Source organism: Dysidea avara, chromosome 13 (genome assembly GCF_963678975.1).
Source record: "Dysidea avara chromosome 13, odDysAvar1.4, whole genome shotgun sequence".
Lineage (NCBI taxonomy): Eukaryota > Metazoa > Porifera > Demospongiae > Dictyoceratida > Dysideidae > Dysidea > Dysidea avara.
Genome location: NC_089284.1, coordinates 7134027 through 7155823, shown reverse-complemented (window position 1 = coordinate 7155823; position 21797 = coordinate 7134027). Strand labels below are relative to the sequence as shown.

The following is a 21797-nucleotide window of genomic DNA, read 5'->3' as shown; positions in this document are numbered from 1 at the left end:
CGAGGCGAAGCTACCCATGCTATTAATAACTAGTACAAATTTGTGAGTCATGAGTTTTACAATCATAAATATATATATTTATATAGCTAGCTATATGCCTTCAGTATATTGAACCAGAGTATATGAATTAATTTGCTAATGAATATAGCCGCATGCATGCATGCGACGTTTGTTTTCCTGAAATGCGTGCTCCACAGCTGTATATAGCCCACCCTACAATATATCATTGTTGTTGTTAATGTTACGGGAAAAACATGATAGTGAAGTGGCGTTTGCGTTTCGTCTTTTTACTTTTGTTTGTCTCCAATCTCTTTGAAAACTTCGTATGTGCACAAGGTAGCTATAAAGATAAACTGTTTTAACGTGCAATATAATTATTAACTGCATGATGTTTATATACACCTTATATATCGGATTCTAGACTATATCAAAACTTTCACAGTCAAGGTGTTTCGGTTAAACGATTACATTTTGCCAAAAAGTCGTTTTTGATAAAAGCAAAAATGCTACTCGGTCAATACATTTCGAGTTAGAACGTTTCGTTCAAACCCATATATCTGACTAAGATAACAGGAAGTCGCACTACTTTTAAACAAAAGACATTTCAATTGTAGGGATCCCAGCAGTTGCTGCAGCTACTCAGTATTTTACTACTTAAATGCCTGTCATTCGCTGAGATCCTGGCGACCTTATATATATATACACAGTTCTGTAAATATCTATAATTGCCGCGTTGTCATAACGCCACTACTCTTAAAAATCGGGAATACGTACAATATAGCCTATATAGAGCTATATAATACACTGTTAAATGGTAACTGCATTCGAGCTTGTCGTTACATACCTTCACGAGTACATTGGCAACTTGTTTCTGCAATAAAAATATGTTTCTGCGTTTGGCTATGGGTATATATATATCCATTAATTATAATGAATTGTAGCTATAGCTGAATTATAATATATAGAAAAGCAAGTATACCTAGCTATAACTGCATGCATGCATCCTTATACAATATCAATTATATTTATATATAGTTTGCCATAGATTTCTCTGCAGTAAACTGCATGCTTGCTTCAAGCCAAGTGCATGTCAAAAAGTTCGTCGTGTAGTTATACTGCACTACCTCGTAATCAGCAAACATACAATCCCTATATACTGTGTATAGACTTTACATTTGCAACCAGCAGGTTAATTAAATGTATATATAGGGTTGCAGCAGATGTTACATCTTGTACATGTAGTGAGAGGGTCGATAGATTTACGCGATGATCTTCGCCCATGCACATGCATGCATGCATTATTATTATTATTTGTTTACTGTACAGAAACCTCCATATGGAGTATATAGTACAACAGATTAAATTAAGAATAAATTGTAGTGATTGTACTTAGCTATAATTAATACATTGTTTAAATGTGCTTAAGGTAGGTGATTCCACAGTACTGCTAGATAGGTTATTCCATAATTTAATTGTAGAGGGGTAATAAGAGTAAAGGTAAGAGTCAATTCTGAAGTGTGGCTGCAAAAATCGTTGATCGTGACCTCGTGTTTGGTTTGCTGTTGGGATTAAATAGGTTCCATTATCGATGTGAACTTGTCTATGCACCATTTTATACATCATAACTAGCTTCAAATTATTCCGTCACTGTTCAAGAGTTGGTAGATTCAGGTGATCTAGTATCTCAGTTAGACTAGCCCAGGGTGAATAATTGTTTGTAATAAACCTTGCAGCTCTTCGTTGGATCATTTCTAACTTGTAGATGCTACTGTTAGTGTATGGAGACCAGACAGTTGATGCATACTCTAAGATAGGACGTACCATTGCTAGATAACACAGCTTCTTAGTTTGTTGAGTGCAAGAGCTAATATTACGTCGCAAAAAGGCATTGGCTGAGTTTGCTTTACAGGTAACATGTTGGATATGGTTTGTCCATTTCAGGTGTTCATGCATGCTTTGCATAGCTCAGCCACTGGTGAAGTTGGCACAACTCGCAAGTTTAACGATCGCTGAAGTTGCCACGAGAGGCTGCACAATAAGTATCAGGTGCTCTATTTCTGCAATTGTGTGTCTAGCATGCAGAAATTCAGAACACTATAGCTAAAATAAATGTAGCTATACTGCAAAGCAAGTAACAAAGAACTATAGCTATGTTATACTTTTATATACATTCGCTGAGATGTGAAATAGCTGTATTACCGTGCAGTCAATGCAGATTACAATGTATATAAATACAGATTAATAAATTGTAATTCTGTGAAGTATTGCGGCGGGTGTTTGGGGCAAGCACAAGCAAGCCCTATATTGTTTGTATTACTCATGATATATGCGTGTCTCGCCACAGCATAAGTTGGTTAGATATATAGCTGGTCGGAATGTTTTAAAAGCTGGTTAGATTTATTGCTTTCATACAGCTGCAGTAGCTGGCTAGCCAAGGGGTAATATATAGTCTAGTATGTATATATACCCCGTTGAATAGCTACCAATGTTCATCATCACAAGTTCATAGTTCGAAAGTTTATAAAACTCCTTTTGAGTTTATTATTATCATGCTAGGGACATGCAACTATATTAAAACGATGTAACAACAGCTAGCTACAATTAAGGCTTAATAACTGGAGCCCTGGCAAGACAAAAAAAATTAAATTGCACCTATAAATCCAGACTGGAACAACTAAACCTCCTACCACTAATGTACATCTATGAAATAAATGACCTTATGTTCTTAATAAAATCATTGAAATCACCATCAGACAACTTTGAAATTAGAGACCATATTACCTTTACCAGTAACTCTACCAGATCAGGGACACATCACAAGCTAACCCATCCTAGAACAACATCAGCGGTACAGCGTCACTTTTACTTCAATAGAATCACACGACTTTACAACTACCTCCCAGTTATTAACATTTCATTACCAACTAACATTATCAAACGCCAATTAATCCAACACTTATGGACTCATTTTTACAATAATTTCAATTCTGATCGAGCCTGCACTTTTCACCTTCTTTGTCCATGTCATCGCTGCTCCAGTGTGCCTATATCTGTAAACTTCAATGAACTATAATTCTGTAACTAGGCAGATGCTAGCAGCATCGTGGGGCGAGCCTGAACTGAACTTAGAAGCTATAGCTAGCTAATGATACTATGTATACTTTTACAGGCACTGCGGCAAGATGGAAAAGTCAGCACGAGGAGTCAGCATATTGTTGTAAATACATTTTGATGATGTAATGTGTAATGATGAAATGCGCTAAAGTATAGCTATATATAATGTATGAGATAAACGAGTGGGAGAGTGCGCACGTGGTGGCACATGTGCATTGACAAAAAAGCTTCAAAGAGGTGGCACACTATCGCGAAATGAATCGAGAAATGGATGTATCCAGCATGAATGAAAGCGATTCTGCAACAGTACATGGAGTGTATGTTGGTGCTGTTTCTCACCAGCATTCAAACCACTATCAATATAAACAAATTATACTACTGAATAAATTTAATTAAAACGTACTAATCCTGCCTTCTCTGCTGTAAGATTGTGTCCCTTTGCTGTTGTGTCAATTGAGTACGTCTTCTTCTGCTACTTTCTCTGTTTCTCCTTCGTCTTTCTTCCGCTTGCTCTGGTGTTTCGCGATCTCTTCTCAATCTATACTGCTCTCTTCTTCTTCTAAGCCGTTCTTCTCTATCCATTATGTACCATCTATAGCCAATCTCACCGTGATAACACGTGGCATGGTTGAGGACACGAGCAGTGCTGTACCACGTATAGCCAATCTCAGCGTGACAACACGTGGCATGGTTGAGGACACGAGCAGTGCTGTAATCTACGCCGCTTATTTTTCCGTGACACGGTCGACGACACGAGCATATATGGAAGTGCTGTAATCTACGCCGTTTATTTTTCCGTGGCACGGTCGATGACACGAGCATATATAGAAGTGCTGTAATCTACGCCGTTTATTTTCCGTGACACGGTCGACGACACAAGCATATATGGAAGTGCTGTAATATACGCCGTTTATTTTCCGTGGTACGGTCGACGACACGAGCATATATGGAAGTACTGTAATCTACGCCGTTTACTTTGCCGTGACATGGACTACAGTGGGCATTAATTCGGTAAGTTTTCCGATTTCTTTTGTAGTTGTTTGCGCATGGTCCATGACACGAAACTTACGTGGGCGACTCGCTAGTGTGGGGCTTGCTCAGGCTCGCCCCAATTAACGGTAACTAAAATTGTTTATTTATTAAATTTTTTTTTTCACCTTGGATGTCAGCACCTGTTGCCGGCATACCTTCAGCATGCAATTTTGATTTTACTTGCACGCATGCTGTAAAGCTAAATAAATTAAAATAAATAAAATAAAACTACTTATAAAACTAAGTAATTATAGACCAGCTATCAACAGATCGCTACTATTAGCTATACATCCCGGGGGGGGGCTTTGGGGGCTGAAGCCCTAGTCTCGCGTGCCAGACGGTTTGTGTGGGGGCGGTAAATAAACCGTCTGGTCACTGTTGCACACTTTCCGTGAACTCACTGGAATGTAATTAGATTACATCACGGCATTGTTTTGCGCCAATGATTATTATTATTATTATTTGTTATTATTTGTTTTTACTGTGCAGAAATCACAAATGATTATAATGCACAGATATAATTACTTAAGTTGTTACAAAAATTATCCAGGGAAGGGGAATTAATTATGTAGGGGGGAAGGGGGTTCCAAAGTTTAATTGCAGAGGGGAAAAAGGAAAATTTATACGAGTCAATGTTTGTCGTCAGTTGCCTGTAGTATCCTTTTCTTAATCGCGAATCATTAGGGGTAAAGTACTCTTTGGGGATATCAATAAGATCATTAATAATTTTATACATCATTATAAGTTTAGCTCTCTCTCTTCTTTGTTGTAAAGGGGGTAAGTTAAGTGTGCTTAGCATGTTAGTAACACTAGAGTAACTTGAAAACTCATTTAGGCAAAATCTGGCCGCTCTTCTCTGTACTGCTTCAATTCTATTAATATTATTTAAGGTATGAGGATCCCATACAGATGATGCATATTCAAGCACTGGCCTGACCATACTTCTGTAGCAGTTACATTTCACAGTGCTTGGACAGTGGCGCAGGTTTCTGTAAATAAAGGCATTGATTTGGTTAGCTTTATTGGTGATTGTTTGGATATGGTCATTGAAGGTAAGCTTGTTGTCGATGGTGACCCCTAGATATTTGGTAGATGGAACTTCCTTAATGGGAGAATTTTCAATATAATATGTGTGCAATGATGATGCAATAATCGTTCCAATTACCTCTTTGAGCAGACTAAGACAATAATTGTACTGGTAATGTCCTGGTGACGTATTCGAAACATTGCTGAACGTCTTCCTCGACAATTCTGTCGTTTCACAAATCCGTAGCGAACCACGATCGTTCTTATACGAACGCTTTTAAGAACCCTGTACTAGGGAAACAAAGATCCTAAGCCCATGGCGTTGTTAAACTTTCGAAAAAGTGATCTGTAGCCGAGATTCAGTTTATAATTACACTAAGAATTTGAATTATTAGTGGTTGTTTCGTCACAGAGTGCGCGAAGCGATCTGATTGGCTCTGCCAACATTCCGGCAGTGGTCCCGGAATGTGTGCAACAGTGACCAGACGGTTTATTTACCGCCCCCACACAAACCGTCTGGCACGCGAGACTACTGAAGCCCCCCCCCCCCTTCATATTTAGGCTTTACTTGATCAATATGCTGAGTATTACAATGAAATTTTGTCTTAGCATAATTATATGATCACTAATAATACAAATACTCATAAAACCACCTTATAAACATATTTCCAAGGTATTATCAGTGGATTTATGCTAAAGTTTATGCAACAAGGACCCGGATCAGCATTGGAGGTGTACAAGATCGAGATACTCTAATAGAGCAGTCAGCTAACTACTCTAATAGAACATTCACTGGAAACATGTGATTTTGGTTCTGTTATGAAATTTTTCCAAATCTTCCTGCACCTATACATACAATGAAGTGCATTGGTCTGTTTAAAGGGCTTCATTCATCTACTTGTGTAGTTAATATGTATGGCAATACTTAATTCAGGTACACAATTTCCATTGAAAATGCTCTCAGATTCAATATTGTATTGTTCAAATTTCAAAATTTCCACATTTTCAACATTCTTATTCTAACATGCACCTATTCAGTGTTGTGCAATTGTGAGAGGGGTGCATCATGTACTTGGTTGTCTGTACCTACCCAAACTTTTCTATTAGCAAAATGCTTCAGAGAACCATACCTATAACCTAAAGGCAGTATATCAGGTATGAATTTTATGTGGAAATGTCTCCAAATTGCAGTATTTTAGCATCTATTTTTCAAAATTTTCCTGGGCGGGGGCACGCCCCCAGACCCCCCTAGTTCCAGCATGCTTTGCATTAGTCTCGCGTGGCCAGACCGTTTTTTCCGTATATTGGGTGGGGAAAAGGGGTCTGGTGCAACTCCAATAGCTGTTTACTTCTGAGCCGTCCCCACATTCCGGGGACGCTGATTGAATAATATTGGTCACAAAGGAGGTGCCATGACGTCAGTAAGTTAACTAGAGTTCTGTTTATCCTTTAAACGAATCTTAATTTGCTCCGATGTCTCTTTTATAGTGTCTTGAAAGTTAATCCTCATCGTGTAACAAGACTCACAACCAGAGCAGAAGTGTAGGAATACTTCATAGTTTTACTGACGTCATGGCACCTCCTTTGTTACCAGTGTTATTCAATTAGCGTCCTCGGAATGTGGGGACGGCTCAGAAGTAAACAGCTATTGGAGTTGCACCAGACCCTTTTTTCCCCACCCAATATACGGAAAAAAGCGGTCTGGCCACGCGAGACTAGCTTTGCATGCTGGGAAGTGTGCTTTGTACACCTCTACCCAAAAGATTAGTACCTTGAGTTAGCCCCCCCTTTTATAAATCCTAGATCCGCCCCTGATCCCATGCATGATACCGAAGCCCGTTCGAATCGTGTGACGCCGTAGCTATACATGCATTGCTTTGCGTAGTGTCGTGCGTAGCACTTATCAGGCTGCTGCATGCATATGCTGGACGACTAAAACGAAAGATCAACTCCTGCATCCCTTTCGCTGTAATCGGATCAAAGCCTTCGATCACGCACTCACGCCCTACGCGGGAACCACACTGTCTGGTTTCAGCGTTGAAACCGGGTCGGGTCATCCGGGTCTGACCCGGTTTACAAATTATCCGGGTCTGACCTGGATTGGATCACGTGAGGAACGAAATTGTTCGTTTGAACGTATAAACGCTATCGCGTAGCTCTTTCGTGAGCCACGCCCACTTAGCGCGTTACAAACATACGCTCAGCCACGCCCATTTATTAGTAAGTGCAGTATGTAGCACGAAACTGAAGTGGTGAGGGGTAGCTATTGTTAGTAGGTGATGGCCTTTTTTTTTGGTCTTCAACCTACAGCTAGGCTGAAGTTGCAATTCTAAAAGTCTGGATCCGCCCCTGTTTACTCAACACGAATCGAACGCTCAAAACGTAGTCTCGCTCGCTCGAGATTAGCCGAAACATAGCTCTTATCGCACGCCTCGGATTTAATTAATCCGGGTCAATCCGGGTCAAATCCGGGTCTGATCCGGATTGCTATCCGGATCAGTGGGTCATCAGGGTCAGCCCGGTTTCAACGCTATCTCGTTTACGTGAGACCAGAACTACATAGCTATATGTTTGTTTGGCACTGATAAAGCTAGCTGCTTGGCTCAGTTAAGCATCAGAATATTATATTTAAGTTAACTATAACTCATAGCAATGATAGGCGGAAAGCATTCGTAGTTAAATCGATTGTGGGATTGGCTGTCTTCATTATTGTCTGTGATGCTTTCAAACTGATATTATATAGGCAAGGTGAGAAGCAAGGGCACTTTACTTTGGTGCTTTCTAATATTTCATGACAAGGGAAGTCTTATTTCTACGGTATATCCTACTTCAGCTGATTCTGCTGACTCGGGAGGGCGTTATTTAGAATTTCTGACACTTATTTCAAACTACAACTAAATGTCTACAAAGGACGCTGTATCTGCTAATTTTACTCCACCGAATTGTAAGAAGCAAAAGGACAAGAACAAAGCTGAAACTGAACCTGAGGATGTGCTGTGTGTGACAAGCCAATCTTAGAATAGTCAGAAACTAGTGATGGACAGGAGGCTATATTTTGCGACGGTTGTTGTAATGCCTGGATGCATCGAAAATGCAGTGAACTGTCTTCAACCTTATTTGATATTCTTAGTAATGAATCGAAAGAACCTTTTCGCTGCTGTCACTGCATGTTTACACTCAAAGAGATGAAATTAACATTCTAAAACAAATTTTTGAGTCTGACTGAAAAATTTTCTAGCTTAGAATCCAACAACTCTACCAAGACCAACACAACTTCCGTAACTGAAACTAACCACTCCATCACAACTTCCGAAATTCCAATATGTAATCATATAATCACCTTCATACTCCTTCCTCTGGTTTTGTTGAACCTCCCAAGGCAAAGTCTGATAAACTGTTTAATGTGGTCATGTATAGAATCAAAGAATTCCAACCAAACAGTTCAAGAGCCACTAGATTAAAGCATGACATGGAAGCCATGCAAAATGTACTTACTAATATTGATCCTGCTCTCTCCAAGTCATCAATTAGGGAGTTCCATCGACTAGATACCTCCAACCCAAAACCCAGACCTATTTTAATTAAATTTCTTCACACCTTTGATGCAACATTTGTCTTGTCTAAAAGATCTTCAGTGCCAAAACAAATTCTAGTCAAACCTGTCATGACCAGAGAAGAAAGAGCAATCAAAGCAGTCTATCTGAGAACAAGGTGGCAATTAGCTCGGAATGGCACTGACAAGAAGCTGTCAAGCAAAGAGGAAACAACATTTATGGCAATAAGAGTCTCTTTCGCACAATTAAGGTCTAACAGCACAGAATCATATGTAATGACTCCAGTTACCACCAATGATGGTTAAGTTATTAACTTCAACAATAAGAGCAACTGTACATGTTACTTAACTCCTTGCTCATAAATTCATCAGTCACAGCCACCCACCTTCAATCTAAACTCTCCTTAGCAACTGTACGTATGTATGTAAATAAGTAACATAGGGTAATGTACAAGGCTGTTGGTGCATGTTACCTTCAGGCCTCTGTTGTGCTTATGTCATAAAGTTTAAATAAATATAATCTCCTTAATTAACTAAAGGTGTTGCAGGAGGTGTTCCCAAGTCACGTGCATAGAAATTTTGAGTGGATTGATCATGGTAAAATACGGATCATACCCATGATACATTATCAGTGGCCAAGTAGTATACATGCTGTACCTTTACCAGTATCATCAAAGTCATAACTTATAAACAATTAACACCATGCATTCAAGTCCAGCTATATGAAAGAGTATTTTGACACAGGAGAGTGTGGTTATATATAATAGCTCGGCAGTACTTGGCTGTTAGCCATAATTAAATTTAAAAGTGCCTTCAGAGTTATGCCAAACCCTACCAATTAGTTGCCTATTTCAGCAACTAGACACATTTATTTATAAATCCTCTTGTCAGTCCATTGCCGTTGCATGGTTCTTCATTGGACTGGTTTGAAGTTTTCACTAACTGACATGGGGACATTTGTCAACTCATTTTTAATTTCAACAATGATTAACGATTTTGTACATCACTACCAGCCTCAAGTCCCTTCTACCTTTAAATGTTGGCCATTACATTGTGCTATATAACATGCATACTAGAAATCATTACTAACTTTTACTTCCACTCCCTGCATTCTGTTCCATTTTAAGATGCAGAACTTTGTTGTTACACCGTTTTTGGTTTACTGGCGTGTATGCTACTAGTCCATGTGGTGGTGACAATAATTAAACTCCAGTAGGTGACAATATCAAATGTTAGGAAATGGCTTGAAGTTCATTCACTAAGAGACTCCAACAAAAGTCTCTGAGTGCTAAGAGACTTGTAGCATAAGTTAATTGCTTATCACTATATATGCACACAAGAATTTATTAACCACCGAAATATTTGTGTCAAAAAATAAAGTGTTGTTATTGTTGATTGTGCATATATTATATTATACCAAATATTAATACTTTATTTACTGTCTCAGTACTTGATGACCTTCTTCCATCATGCTTTTTAAAAACCTTATGTACCTGTAAGGATCATGAAAAATTAATGTCTCATACAGCTAAGACACTTTCTCAGCGTAGATACCTTGCATGAAGAAAATGACGAAATGAATGATTAACCAGTGCATGTATATTCATTAAAAAATTGACTTTTGTCATATTATCCATGATATTAGCACTATTATAGCATATACACATATACAAGGTAATTGATTAAACAATACAGCATCTGTGCACATCAACTGTTGTTGTGTCTTATAGTCTCTATTTGGTGTATTGTAATTGGTGTGAGTAACTGCGGGTGACTATTTCATATTTTGTCCTTGGTAGCATCAACCCATTCACCAGATTTATTCAACACTTTCCATTTTGAGGATGCACTTTGTACTTTTACATAATTATGTATTTGTGTACATAAACCTGTAATCTTTGTTTACACATCAGTATGTCAGTATGTGTGGTGAGCATGACTAAGCCAATGTATAGCATTGTTCTATTAATACACAGAGGCAGGAGACATCCGCTTGGTAGATGGATACAGGCCAGCTGAAGGTCGTGTTGAGATGTGGTACAATGGCTGCTGGGGAACAATCTGTGATGATGGTTGGGGTTTGAATGATGCCCGTGTGGTTTGCAGACAGCTTGGCTACTCAGATGCTCTACAAGCACTTCAGCGTGCTTCACATGGACAGGGAGAAGGGGCCATAGTATTGGATGACTTGCAGTGCATCGGAAATGAAGCAAATCTCCTTGAGTGTCCAAGTTTTACAAATCCTGGTGTACACAACTGTGGTCATTTTGAAGATGCCAGTGTTATATGTGAAAATGATATTAGTGAGTTACATGTCCACGTGTGTAAACATAAAGCTACTGAGATGATATAACCAAATATTATTGTATATGCTGCAATGCCCAAATGTATTTTTAATACAGGACTTGTTAATGGCTCTAATCAGTTTGAAGGACGGGTGGAAGTGTACGTGAATGGACAATGGGGGACTGTCTGTGAAGATTGGTGGAATCTTCAAGATGCTGCTGTTGCATGTCAACAGTTGGGCTATGGATATCCAGTTGATGCTATACGACAAGCTCCATTTGGCTCTAATGAAAACATACCCATCCTTTTGGATAACCTTGACTGTAGGGGTAATGAAAACCGACTACAAGACTGCCGTGCACGAGTTGGAAGTACTTCACACAATTGTGATCACAGAAAAGATGTTGGACTAATCTGCTTTGATGCCAGTAAGCAAATTTGTTATAAACTATAAACACTCATTGTAACAATCCATGCAGGATTGGTTGATGGCTCTTTTCTCTATGAGGGTCGTGTAGAAATATTTTATAATGGTGCTTGGGGTACAGTTTGTGATGATGGCTGGGATATTACAGATGCAAATGTACTCTGTCGTCAGTTGGGTTATCCTGGTGCAGAATTTTCATATAGACTTGCTGCATTTGGTGAAGGAACTGGTTTAATACAATTTCGAGGTCTAGGCTGCAATGGAAATGAGAATAGTATAACTGAATGTCCAGCTGGTCCAAATCCCAACACGGAGTGTAGCCATGCAGAAGATGCTGGAGTTCGTTGTCTAAGAAATATAAGTAAGCTAGTCTTGGTCATATGTGTGTGAATATATTTTAATTTTGATTGTAGGACTGATTAACACAACTGGTAATGAGTCAAGTGCAGGTCGTATAGAGGTTTACAGAAACAACACGTGGGGAACAGTGTGTGATGATTTGCTTGGACGCCTCGATGCTGATTCAGCTTGCAAACAGTGGGGTACAAATACTCGTGCCATTTCATGGAATGGTCGTGCATTCTATGGTCGAGGTACTGGACCAATACACCTAGACAATTTAAATTGTCAAACTGGCCAGGAATCTTTATTTTTTTGCACTGTAACTACTCATGATTGCACCCATGCAGAAGATGCTGGTGTCAGTTGCCCAACTGTTCGTAAGTTATCATATTACATATGCTATTAAGTAATTTGTACAGAACTGTATGTAGTTCTGTAATTATGATGGGTTCAGATGAAAATAGATTTCTCATGATCCCTGCTATACAATTTTCATGAATGTGCAAAATGTACAATTGGAGAGGCTATATAGCACCCATATGCTTTAAAAGTAGCTATCTCTAGAAAGGTCAGTATGTGATCAGTTAAATAGCAATGTGTAAATACTCTTGGATTCTATTTAGGCATTTTTGTGTGGGTAAGAAATAAATTCCACCTTATTTTCTAATATACTATGCACGTTCAGGCACAATATAACATATGTGGATGAGTACACATTCCTACTAAAGTGCAATGATGTAATGAGGAACTTAAAAACTGCATCACGTGAGCATGCATGGTTGCCATAGTGCCAGTATTATTGTGAAAGATTCAGCTGCTTTTGTTAATACTACTGCAGAAAGAGTCATGAAAGAGGTAACTGATTTAGCATAGAGTCTAAAGTGGCTATAAGGCATAATGTGGAGTCTATGAAATTTATTACTAAAACCCTCAGGCCCTTAGTAGTGCCCTCACTGTGCTCATGTGCTACAGCCTTAAGCCGCTACAAAATATTACTTTGATGCATATCATACTGTGGGATAGTACTGAATATTAGGGATCATGAAGGTTGGAAGTGTTGGTATAACCAAGCCCAAAACACCTTCAGTACGACCTCAAACAATTCCAAAATGTTAAAAAAAAGTTATTTAGTGGAATTTTCTACTGACTGACTGCATGACTACTGATGCCTTCAAACAAGTATAACTCGATAAAGGCTATGGCTATGCACTTGATTTTTGCACTGTTTGACATCACTGCAGCCCAACACATGCCATTTATTGCCAATGTATGCTTCATGAACTGTGCCCTCCTTTTAGTCCCATTTATCTTTGCTGACAGCACAAGGTGTCAATTAGCAGTAATGCCGTGTGATGGCTTCCCTACAGGATTGGAATCATCCATTGTGACTGGATTGATTGTATGCAGAGGTCCTTCTCCTAGTGTTCTTCATATGTAATGCTGTGTAACGGGCTGAAAACAAAGTGTGATGGCTACTTCAATATTTCAGTAATTGATAGTTAGGGCACATGTCTGGATGAAACAATAAGCCTGGCACCATTCCTTCCATTCTAATGTGTGTTCACCAGTCATAATAGGTCGCCTACACCTGTAGTGGACATTTTATTCTAAATTCAGTCATTGTCTTCAAGTGTAGATGACCTACCTTGTTTACTATTTATTTCTATAATCCCTTAAAATTTTTAGTTGGTTTTTCCTTGTATACTTAATACATGTATTGGTAAGGCAAATTTAATTCTTATCTGCATAACTAAACAGGCACTGCAATTTGAATTTTTTGTATGTTAAAACTATATGAAACTTATTTATTTGAATATTTTCTTACACAACTACTGTATAGTAAACATATATAGCTACTAGCCAATGTTTCCAGAATTAACTCTATGTAGTTTTTATTACTGCTTTTAATACTGTAGCAACTAAGACACATGTATCAAGCATCAAAGAACGCAACTGATAATCTTTTTACTTATGCTAAATCACTAGACTTGTGGTAACAACAGACACTACTAAGTATGGGGTGATGCAATGAATTTTATGAATACAGAGAATTTGCGGAATCTTTGCAATACAGGAAGTCACCAGAAATATGACTGATCAAAGTTGTGGTGACAAATTTCAAAGTTGATCTATCACATTTTTCAGTTGGCACTTTATGGTTTTGTTGCAAACATTCCGCAAACCGCTGTACTTATACCTACATACCAACAGCTCTTAAATAGCTTACAAATTACGCTGACTCTCTTTTGCAGTAAAGAAATGTATAAGCAGTGAACAAACTCTACTTATTATTGTAGTAATTGTACAGTATTGAATGTTTGGCCTAGCAGAATTTATAAGCATTTTGTAGTATTTTGAGTGCTTGTACGCTTATGGGTGTAGCTAACAACTGTTATTTTTGTGCAAAAATCTTGAAAAATTTTCATGTATGTTGTGTGCTCTTTGTGAACTTTTCACATAAACTGTATTGCTTATGAAACGTTTTTGATGTAGTCTCACCACAAATTGGGCTTTGGTAACCTTTATGGCTATAGTTTCATTTATTGAAGAAATATATGAGTTTTTATAAGTTACAATCAGCTACATCAACTATATAGCAGTCATTCAAAACCATTTGTGTGTTTGCATAATGTCTTTCTTTCATACAATAATAAGCAGTTATGTATACTCTAATGGAGCAGTCAATTACATTCTAATAGTACAATCAAATACTGATTGAATGTAATGCTGGTCACTCAACAAAGAACTTTTGAAAACTGTTTATCCACTAATTAGACATGATCTATTTTTTTGTTTGTATTATTATAATTATGTAAATATGAATCCACACAAAAAAGCCAAGCTGTGAAAAAAGATTGTGTATATGTTCTGCAAAACCCCTGGATGATAAAAGTTATAAGATGCTGGCTAGTAAATTGTACCATCATTGCTACCATTTCTTGGCCACCACCTTTGAGTTCCCAACTTTTTCACCCAGATGTTTGAAGGTCATGCAATGGAAATTCTAAAATTACTTGTTCTTGAGCATTCTAGCTATGAGGGATTACTTTGTAGATAGAAATGTTGGTGAAAGCAAACCCTATAGCTGGCTTTGAGGCCATATAAAATACAGAAAGAAGTGAATAAAAAAGCCAAGCTGTAAAAAGGGAGTAGCCTTCAAAACACCTGAATTTAAAAAGTAAAGGCGGTGGCCAAAAATGGCTGCAATGATAATAAATTTAACAATTATCATGCATTGCATTATTCATCAAAACAATTGCAGCCATTTCTTGACGGCCACCTTTTGATTTCACAAGTTTTTAACCCAGGTGTTTTGAAGGTCACACTGTATATTACAACTTGGTTGTTTTGAGTTGACTATCTATATTGAAGCATTTGAACTAACCCTCTGTTAGATATTGGATGTAACTGCTTGTTGGCCATAACAGTCTTCCTGTTATGATAAAAATAAATATCAGAGTGGTCCTTCCACAATCCAGCCATCAATTAAGCATACATTCTGTTATTTGAAGACTGTTCAGTTAGAGTATTTAATTGAATGGGGTTCTGTATACTAATGAATGAGATCATTTACCTAAATCTGTTGATTATCTGTATACACTCAGGGCCCAGTAAGTTCAGATAATAGAGGGACCTCAAACAAGTGTACTATGCTACTAGCTGATTTCAACAAGTCACTGTAGACACAGCCAAAAATACATATAGATGAAAGGTGCTATATAAAAAAACATTCACTCTACAATAATAAAAGCACAAAGAGAAAAACCTTGATTCAACTACACAAAAGATTAGCTTTGTACTGTATCATGTGATACTGCAAATTGTTGCAATCAAATGAGCATTATGTACCTGTCAAACATCATCATCCATAGTCTTGTAATAAAAAGCACTTACAGTGTATGTAGCTTTTTATAGTACAATTAGTGCCAAAATGAGGGGACTAACAATATGCACTAGTGAAGATGTTCTTAATTTTACTCCAACACAATATGGATCAATCACGGTGAACTTATATGCTATTCAAAGGAAAGGATAGAGCTAGACACACACCACCCCTTTTTACATTTCATTTGTGCATAATTTGTACCACCAAGTGTAGCATTATTTTCAGTGACAAAGTAGATGTGGACAATGATTCAAAAGGCTTATCTGGCAATAGTGATCTAATAGTAATAGACAATTTTGACATAATGCCTGATAAAGACAGTGATGAAACTTGAAATTGCATATATGGTAAAGACAAAAAATTAACAGGGGAGACAGTAATACATGTCCATAGCACAGGCATTGAATCTTATGTCGTAAACAAAATGATGCATCTCATGATCACCACCAATAAAACAATTGTGATTCCCCATACTACAAAAATGAAACATACAGTTTTACTCGTTATTTCATTACACCTGTTTGAAACTATCAATTTGTTGGTTATTCAGTAAAAAATGAAATAGAAAAAAAATAAGATAAAATAAAAACCAATTGCATATGCATTCTTTTCAGGTCAGTCAGTGTTCATCAGCCATGGCTTCTCATTGTCTCCACGCAGTGTTGGGGCAATTACCTTTTAAAAGTAACTCGTTACATATTACATATTACTTGCAACTAAACTATTTAGTTAGTTACATATTATCCAAAAATAAAGTAACTAAAATAATATTACATATTATATTACTTTCCGTCCACAGCCTTAAGCTGTCATGTGTGAGACTACCACCTTATCACGTGACATGATTACGTTGTTGGACAATGTGCAAATCTTGGTTATAAGTAAGAAGCTGGTGAATAAGCTTCAGTCAGTAGGCATCGTTACTTTGTTGTGGTTAGGAATTACTTAGTGGATTAGTAACGAGATTAGTAACTTCGTTACTTGTAGTAACAATATTAGGTAATATTACACTCGTTACAGTAATTTGATTACTTAGGTAACGCATTACATTTGTAAGTAAAATAACTTGAGTTGTATTACCAGCTTTTATAGTGTATTTTGTTATATTACTTTGTCACCACAAAAGTAATAATTATTATGTAACGTGTTACATAAGTAATGTGTTACCCCCAACACTATCTCCACATTAATGTATTAACAAACATTTTAACCATAGGACTTGTTGGAGGAGACACCCCTTATGAAGGAAGGGTGGAAGTTAATTATAATGGACAATGGGGCACAATTTGTGATGACTTTTGGTCTCGTGCAGATGCAAATGTGGTGTGTCGACAGTTGGGGTATGGTACAGCAGCTGCTTGGCCAAGAGTAGCAGAGTTTGGTGCAGGAAGTGGTACAATTTGGTTGGATAACCTTCGATGTACTGGAAATGAGACTGATCTATTCACATGTCGACATAATGGCCCAGGAAATCATAATTGCAATCATAATGAAGATGCTGGTGTGGTGTGCACTGATATTCGTAAGTGTATAACATTATAGGGTTCATAATTGATTGCACTCCTACACTCAATGTCTGCTTGCCCTTCACAAGAGCTTCATAGTGCTGATGGATGTGTTGGCACATAGTCTGTGTAACAGAGGGGACATACATGGTTACAAATGGTACAAGTTACTGCTGATTGATTGCACTACTAGGAAGTTGTAAAAGTGAGGGCATTGACCAGAGCATCAAATCTCTGCAAGCATTGATCTGTGGTAACTTTCATATGACAGAACACAACAATACTTTTTAGTACTGAGGTGGGAACTTGTAGTTAATGTGTTGCTAACATGAATAGTAGCAGCCACAATATAAATCTATAAGAGAGAGAACACATTTCACACCTATTGACCTAACAGAGTTGTACAACAAACCAGAGCCACTTCTTTGCCTTATGTTATGCAAATGAATGATTATATGGATGAAATATCCTGGATAGCGAAATTCACAATAACTAAAGTGGTGTACTACATGTTATATCAACTACTATTATGTGTTGAATATATATATATATATATATATATATATATATAGGTTTGGCTGGTGGAACTTCAAGTTACAATGGTCGTGTGGAAGTGTTTACAATGGGTCAATGGGGTACAATTTGTGATGATTGGTGGAGTCTGAATAATGCTGACACAGCATGTCGACAACTTGGTTTTCCCTTTGGAGCAAGTGAAGCCATAAGTGGATTTGGTGGTGGAACAGGTCCAATTTGGCTGGACAATTTGGCCTGTGGTGCTTACACTCAAATCATTTTTAATTGTTACTCACCTAATCAAGTAGGAGTACACAACTGTGATCACACTGAAGATGCTGGTCTAACTTGTATCCCAATACGTAAGAGCAATCTTGTGAAGCTAACATGCTGTGCTATTTAATCAATTTATAATTTTCAGGTCTTGTGGGTGGTAATTGTCCCAATGAAGGAAGAATTGAAGTCTTTTACAATGGAGACTGGGGCACAGTTTGTGATGACTTTTGGGGTACAAATGATGTTAATGTTGTCTGCAAGCAACTGGACTATGAAACCAATGGGGCTATTGCTTATAGAAATGCTCAGTTTGGACAAGGAACAGGTGACATTGTTTTAGACAATGTTCGATGTCGTGGAAATGAATCAAGCATATTTGATTGTCCACACAATGGAGAAACGAACCACAATTGTGATCACAGTGAAGATGCTGGAATCTTCTGTCCTGTTCCAGGTACCCAAACCATTTTTATCCAAACCATACACTGATAGCTATAATGTGCATTTACATATTGCAGCAATATAAATCCCACTTAAAAAGGATACTAGAAAAGATTGCTTTCAAGATCTATATGCAAACTTGTCATCAAAAGAATGTTATAGGTGCAACCCTTTTTATTAATCAGTTGTGTTTCCTGCTACTTGATGAGTGGATGAATACCATATAATACCAGTTTAGCGTGGACATTCAAAGGTGCCACTCGGGATTTAACTCGAAGATTTTCCTGGAAATATCATGGGAACACGGTTTTCTCATCACTTTGATGCTTAACCAGTTCAAAGATATGATATGCTTTGACTCATTATATTAAGTGACCATCTATTGTGAGTTTGGGTTTACAAGTTAGGCTGCCCAGTGTAGTTGCTAAGTTTTGACTAGTTGATAGTTACTAAATGATGAATTATCAGTAAAATAATCGTTTGGGCAATGCATATTTCTGCCCAGGTTAGGGTATTATCTGTATAATTCCCTGTGGTTAGGACTCTAGTTATAATGCACTATTGAATACGGTAGGAAAAGGTATATTATGAGCAAGATGCACTTTACATTGTGGGTTTTAATGATCCCCTGTGGCTTACAATTGATACTCCTGTGCCAGGTTCTCAATTGAGACCAATTGAATCCCACTGTCTCTTGATGATATAGGTTACTTATACAAGGTGAAAACCATACTTAGTGAGTACTAGTGTTATAATTAAAATTAATCTGAAACTTTGATATAGTAACTATAATAAGGTTAGCCACTTCAAAGGTTCTGGACAAAATATCAGACCACTTTCAACTACATCAAAGGCTTTATGTTAAAAGTAATACCTTTACAGAGGTGTAATACAAGTTAAGGTGACTTCAAAGGTTTACAAGTACTTTAAAGTGTCACGTACTAGTTGTAATATCTGTACTTGTGGTCTACCTGATATGTCTACTCTCAGCCCTTGGGTAGGCATAGCTATCAGGCCACTCATGCCCATGTTACTACTTACAGCTATAAAATATACCACTTTAGTGTGGGTGTTCAAAGGTGCCACTTGGGTCACATATTGTTAGGGCAATATCATGGGAACGTGGTTTGCTTTGATGCTCAACCAGTTCAAAGATATACGCTGATACACTTTGAGCAACACGCAGGATTCCATTGTTGGGATTCAGTATTATTTTCTTAGCCAGGCTAAATGTAGTTGCAAAATTACGACGAATTCATTGTTAGCAAACTATTTTTTATGACGAAGGATCACTAGCTAAATAATCGTTTGAGTAATGTGTGAATGCATACTTATGGTGTTAACCATTGAACAGACCGTGGAACAAGATCGCTATATTGAAAATAGGTTAGTAACTTATAGTCCTAAATGCTAATATAGTAACTTACTTACTGTCTTAATAGCAAAGTTAGTAGCCTTAATGCAGTGTATAACAAGGGGTAGTCAATACCAATAGTCCTGTAGAACCATTTGCGACCAGGAATCAAATGATCAAGAGGTTATTTTACACCAAATCAAGTGATCAAGACATCCTAAAAATGGTGATCAAGCATCTTAGAAAGCTAACTTGTATGCAAACAGAGAATTTACAAACTTATTTGCAAACTTATTTATTTGAAATGTTGTAGCTATTGTGAAAATTAAAAAGAAAATAATTTATGAACTTCTATTGTAGATTGTCAAGGGATCAAGGTACCTTTTAAAATGAAATCAAGTGATCAAGGTTCATTTTCATCAATAAAAAATCTTGCTCCCAGTCACAAATGGTTCTACAGGACTATTGGTAGTGACTACCCTTTGCATAAGGATGCATGGATAACGTTCTGAGGGCTATTAGCCCACAATTTTAAAACCACGATTGACCATCAGATACCAGTGTATAAACAAATTGGATGAGTGCTTTGTAGTTCTTTCACCTATTAAGTGAGTGCATCATATCACTTATACCATGGCTGTTTGATTGTAACAGCTGCTGTTGATATCCTTTTCAACAGTAGCCATGGGTTCCTTTTGGGCTTCATTTGTGTAGTAAGCTTTGTTCTACAAATTAACCTATTGTAATCTCATACAAGACCAAACATGATGCTAAAGCTGTAAGAAGTGTGTGGCCACAAATCTCTATTGTAGGATAGCATGATGTGTATCTAACACTTCATTAGGCATATATAGCTACTGTATTTACCCATAAAAGATGAACTCAAATAAATGCCATATCCTAAACTAAGGCCAATAAATATTGATTAGCAGTTTCATGTCATCGCCCACATGCTTTTGATACAACTGCATGAAATTTTCATTATTGATAATTGAGATACTCTACTAGAGCAGTCAGTTTTACTCTAATAGAGCAGTCAATTTTACTCTAATATAGCAGTCAATTTTACTCTAATAGAGCAATCAATTTTACTCTAATAGAGCAGTCAGTTATACTTTAATAGAGCAATCAAATAAATGTTTCATCAAAAGGTAAACAAGGATAAATATACTAGTGTTTCATATTTGATGTAATTTATTGCATCACAATAAATTGAAGTTAACATGCATGCTGCAGATGTAGGAATATAAGAACTTGCATATAATTGCTGTGACCTAAGTGCACGCTATGACCTAAGGGTGCGCTATGACCTAAGTGCACGCTATGACCTAAGGGTGCACTATGACCTAAGTGAGTACAGCAATGTTGAAATGATTTCAAGCACTACACAATCTACAAACTAGTTTAACAGGTTTGTGTCATGCGACACACCACATTCTCAAAAGGTGAATGGCCCAGTAAAACAAACTTAGAGTCCTAAATAAATGATGGCAGTTGCCACTACTCCCAGGGGTGGGCCACAGCAACCAACATGTCAACTATAGCTACTATAGTAAAAGGTCATAAGTAATACATATTTAGATTTCATTTGTGGGTATAAGGTTGCTTCAAACATCCCTTATATAATTAGTCAGCATAGTTATTATGTAACAACAGCTGTTACATTGTCCTGCAGTGTGTATGGTGGTGATTGAGAACAATGAAACTAGATAACCACATGCACACAGCTAATTGTATAACTATGTGTGACTGGAAATAGGTTGTGACTAACATGTGAGTCAGAGGTTATACTGTTGAATCATCAAGTGCAGAATAATTTAGCTGCTAGTTGTGCCAATTTACAGAGAATTATGGTACTGTACGTGTAGTGATAAAGGTGTTCATCTTGAATTTCTGTTGAAAAGCACAAATGTAAGGCTTCTGTGATGCCTCATTGTTTGCTGTGACTCTCTTTTACATGTTAAAGAATTTTACATGAACTGTCTGTCCTCGAGAAAATCACCCCACTATAGGCACAGTAATTATAGAGAGAATTGCTG

At 37.4% G+C, this 21797-nt stretch overlaps 1 protein-coding gene across 1 annotated transcript in view; it reads left to right on the top strand.

Annotated features, from left to right (window-relative positions):
* Positions 1 to 239: 239 nt before the first annotated feature.
* LOC136242479 (uncharacterized) overlaps positions 240 to 21797 on the top strand; it is a 53073-nt gene continuing 31515 nt past the window's right edge. Inside the window, exons 1-8 of the mRNA XM_066033909.1 lie at positions 240 to 336; positions 10702 to 11028; positions 11128 to 11439; positions 11491 to 11799; positions 11852 to 12157; positions 16883 to 17188; positions 17744 to 18049; positions 18109 to 18417. Coding sequence (XP_065889981.1) covers positions 255 to 336; positions 10702 to 11028; positions 11128 to 11439; positions 11491 to 11799; positions 11852 to 12157; positions 16883 to 17188; positions 17744 to 18049; positions 18109 to 18417 — 2257 coding nt within the window. The 5' untranslated portion in view covers positions 240 to 254. The remainder of the gene's footprint in view (positions 337 to 10701; positions 11029 to 11127; positions 11440 to 11490; positions 11800 to 11851; positions 12158 to 16882; positions 17189 to 17743; positions 18050 to 18108; positions 18418 to 21797) is intronic.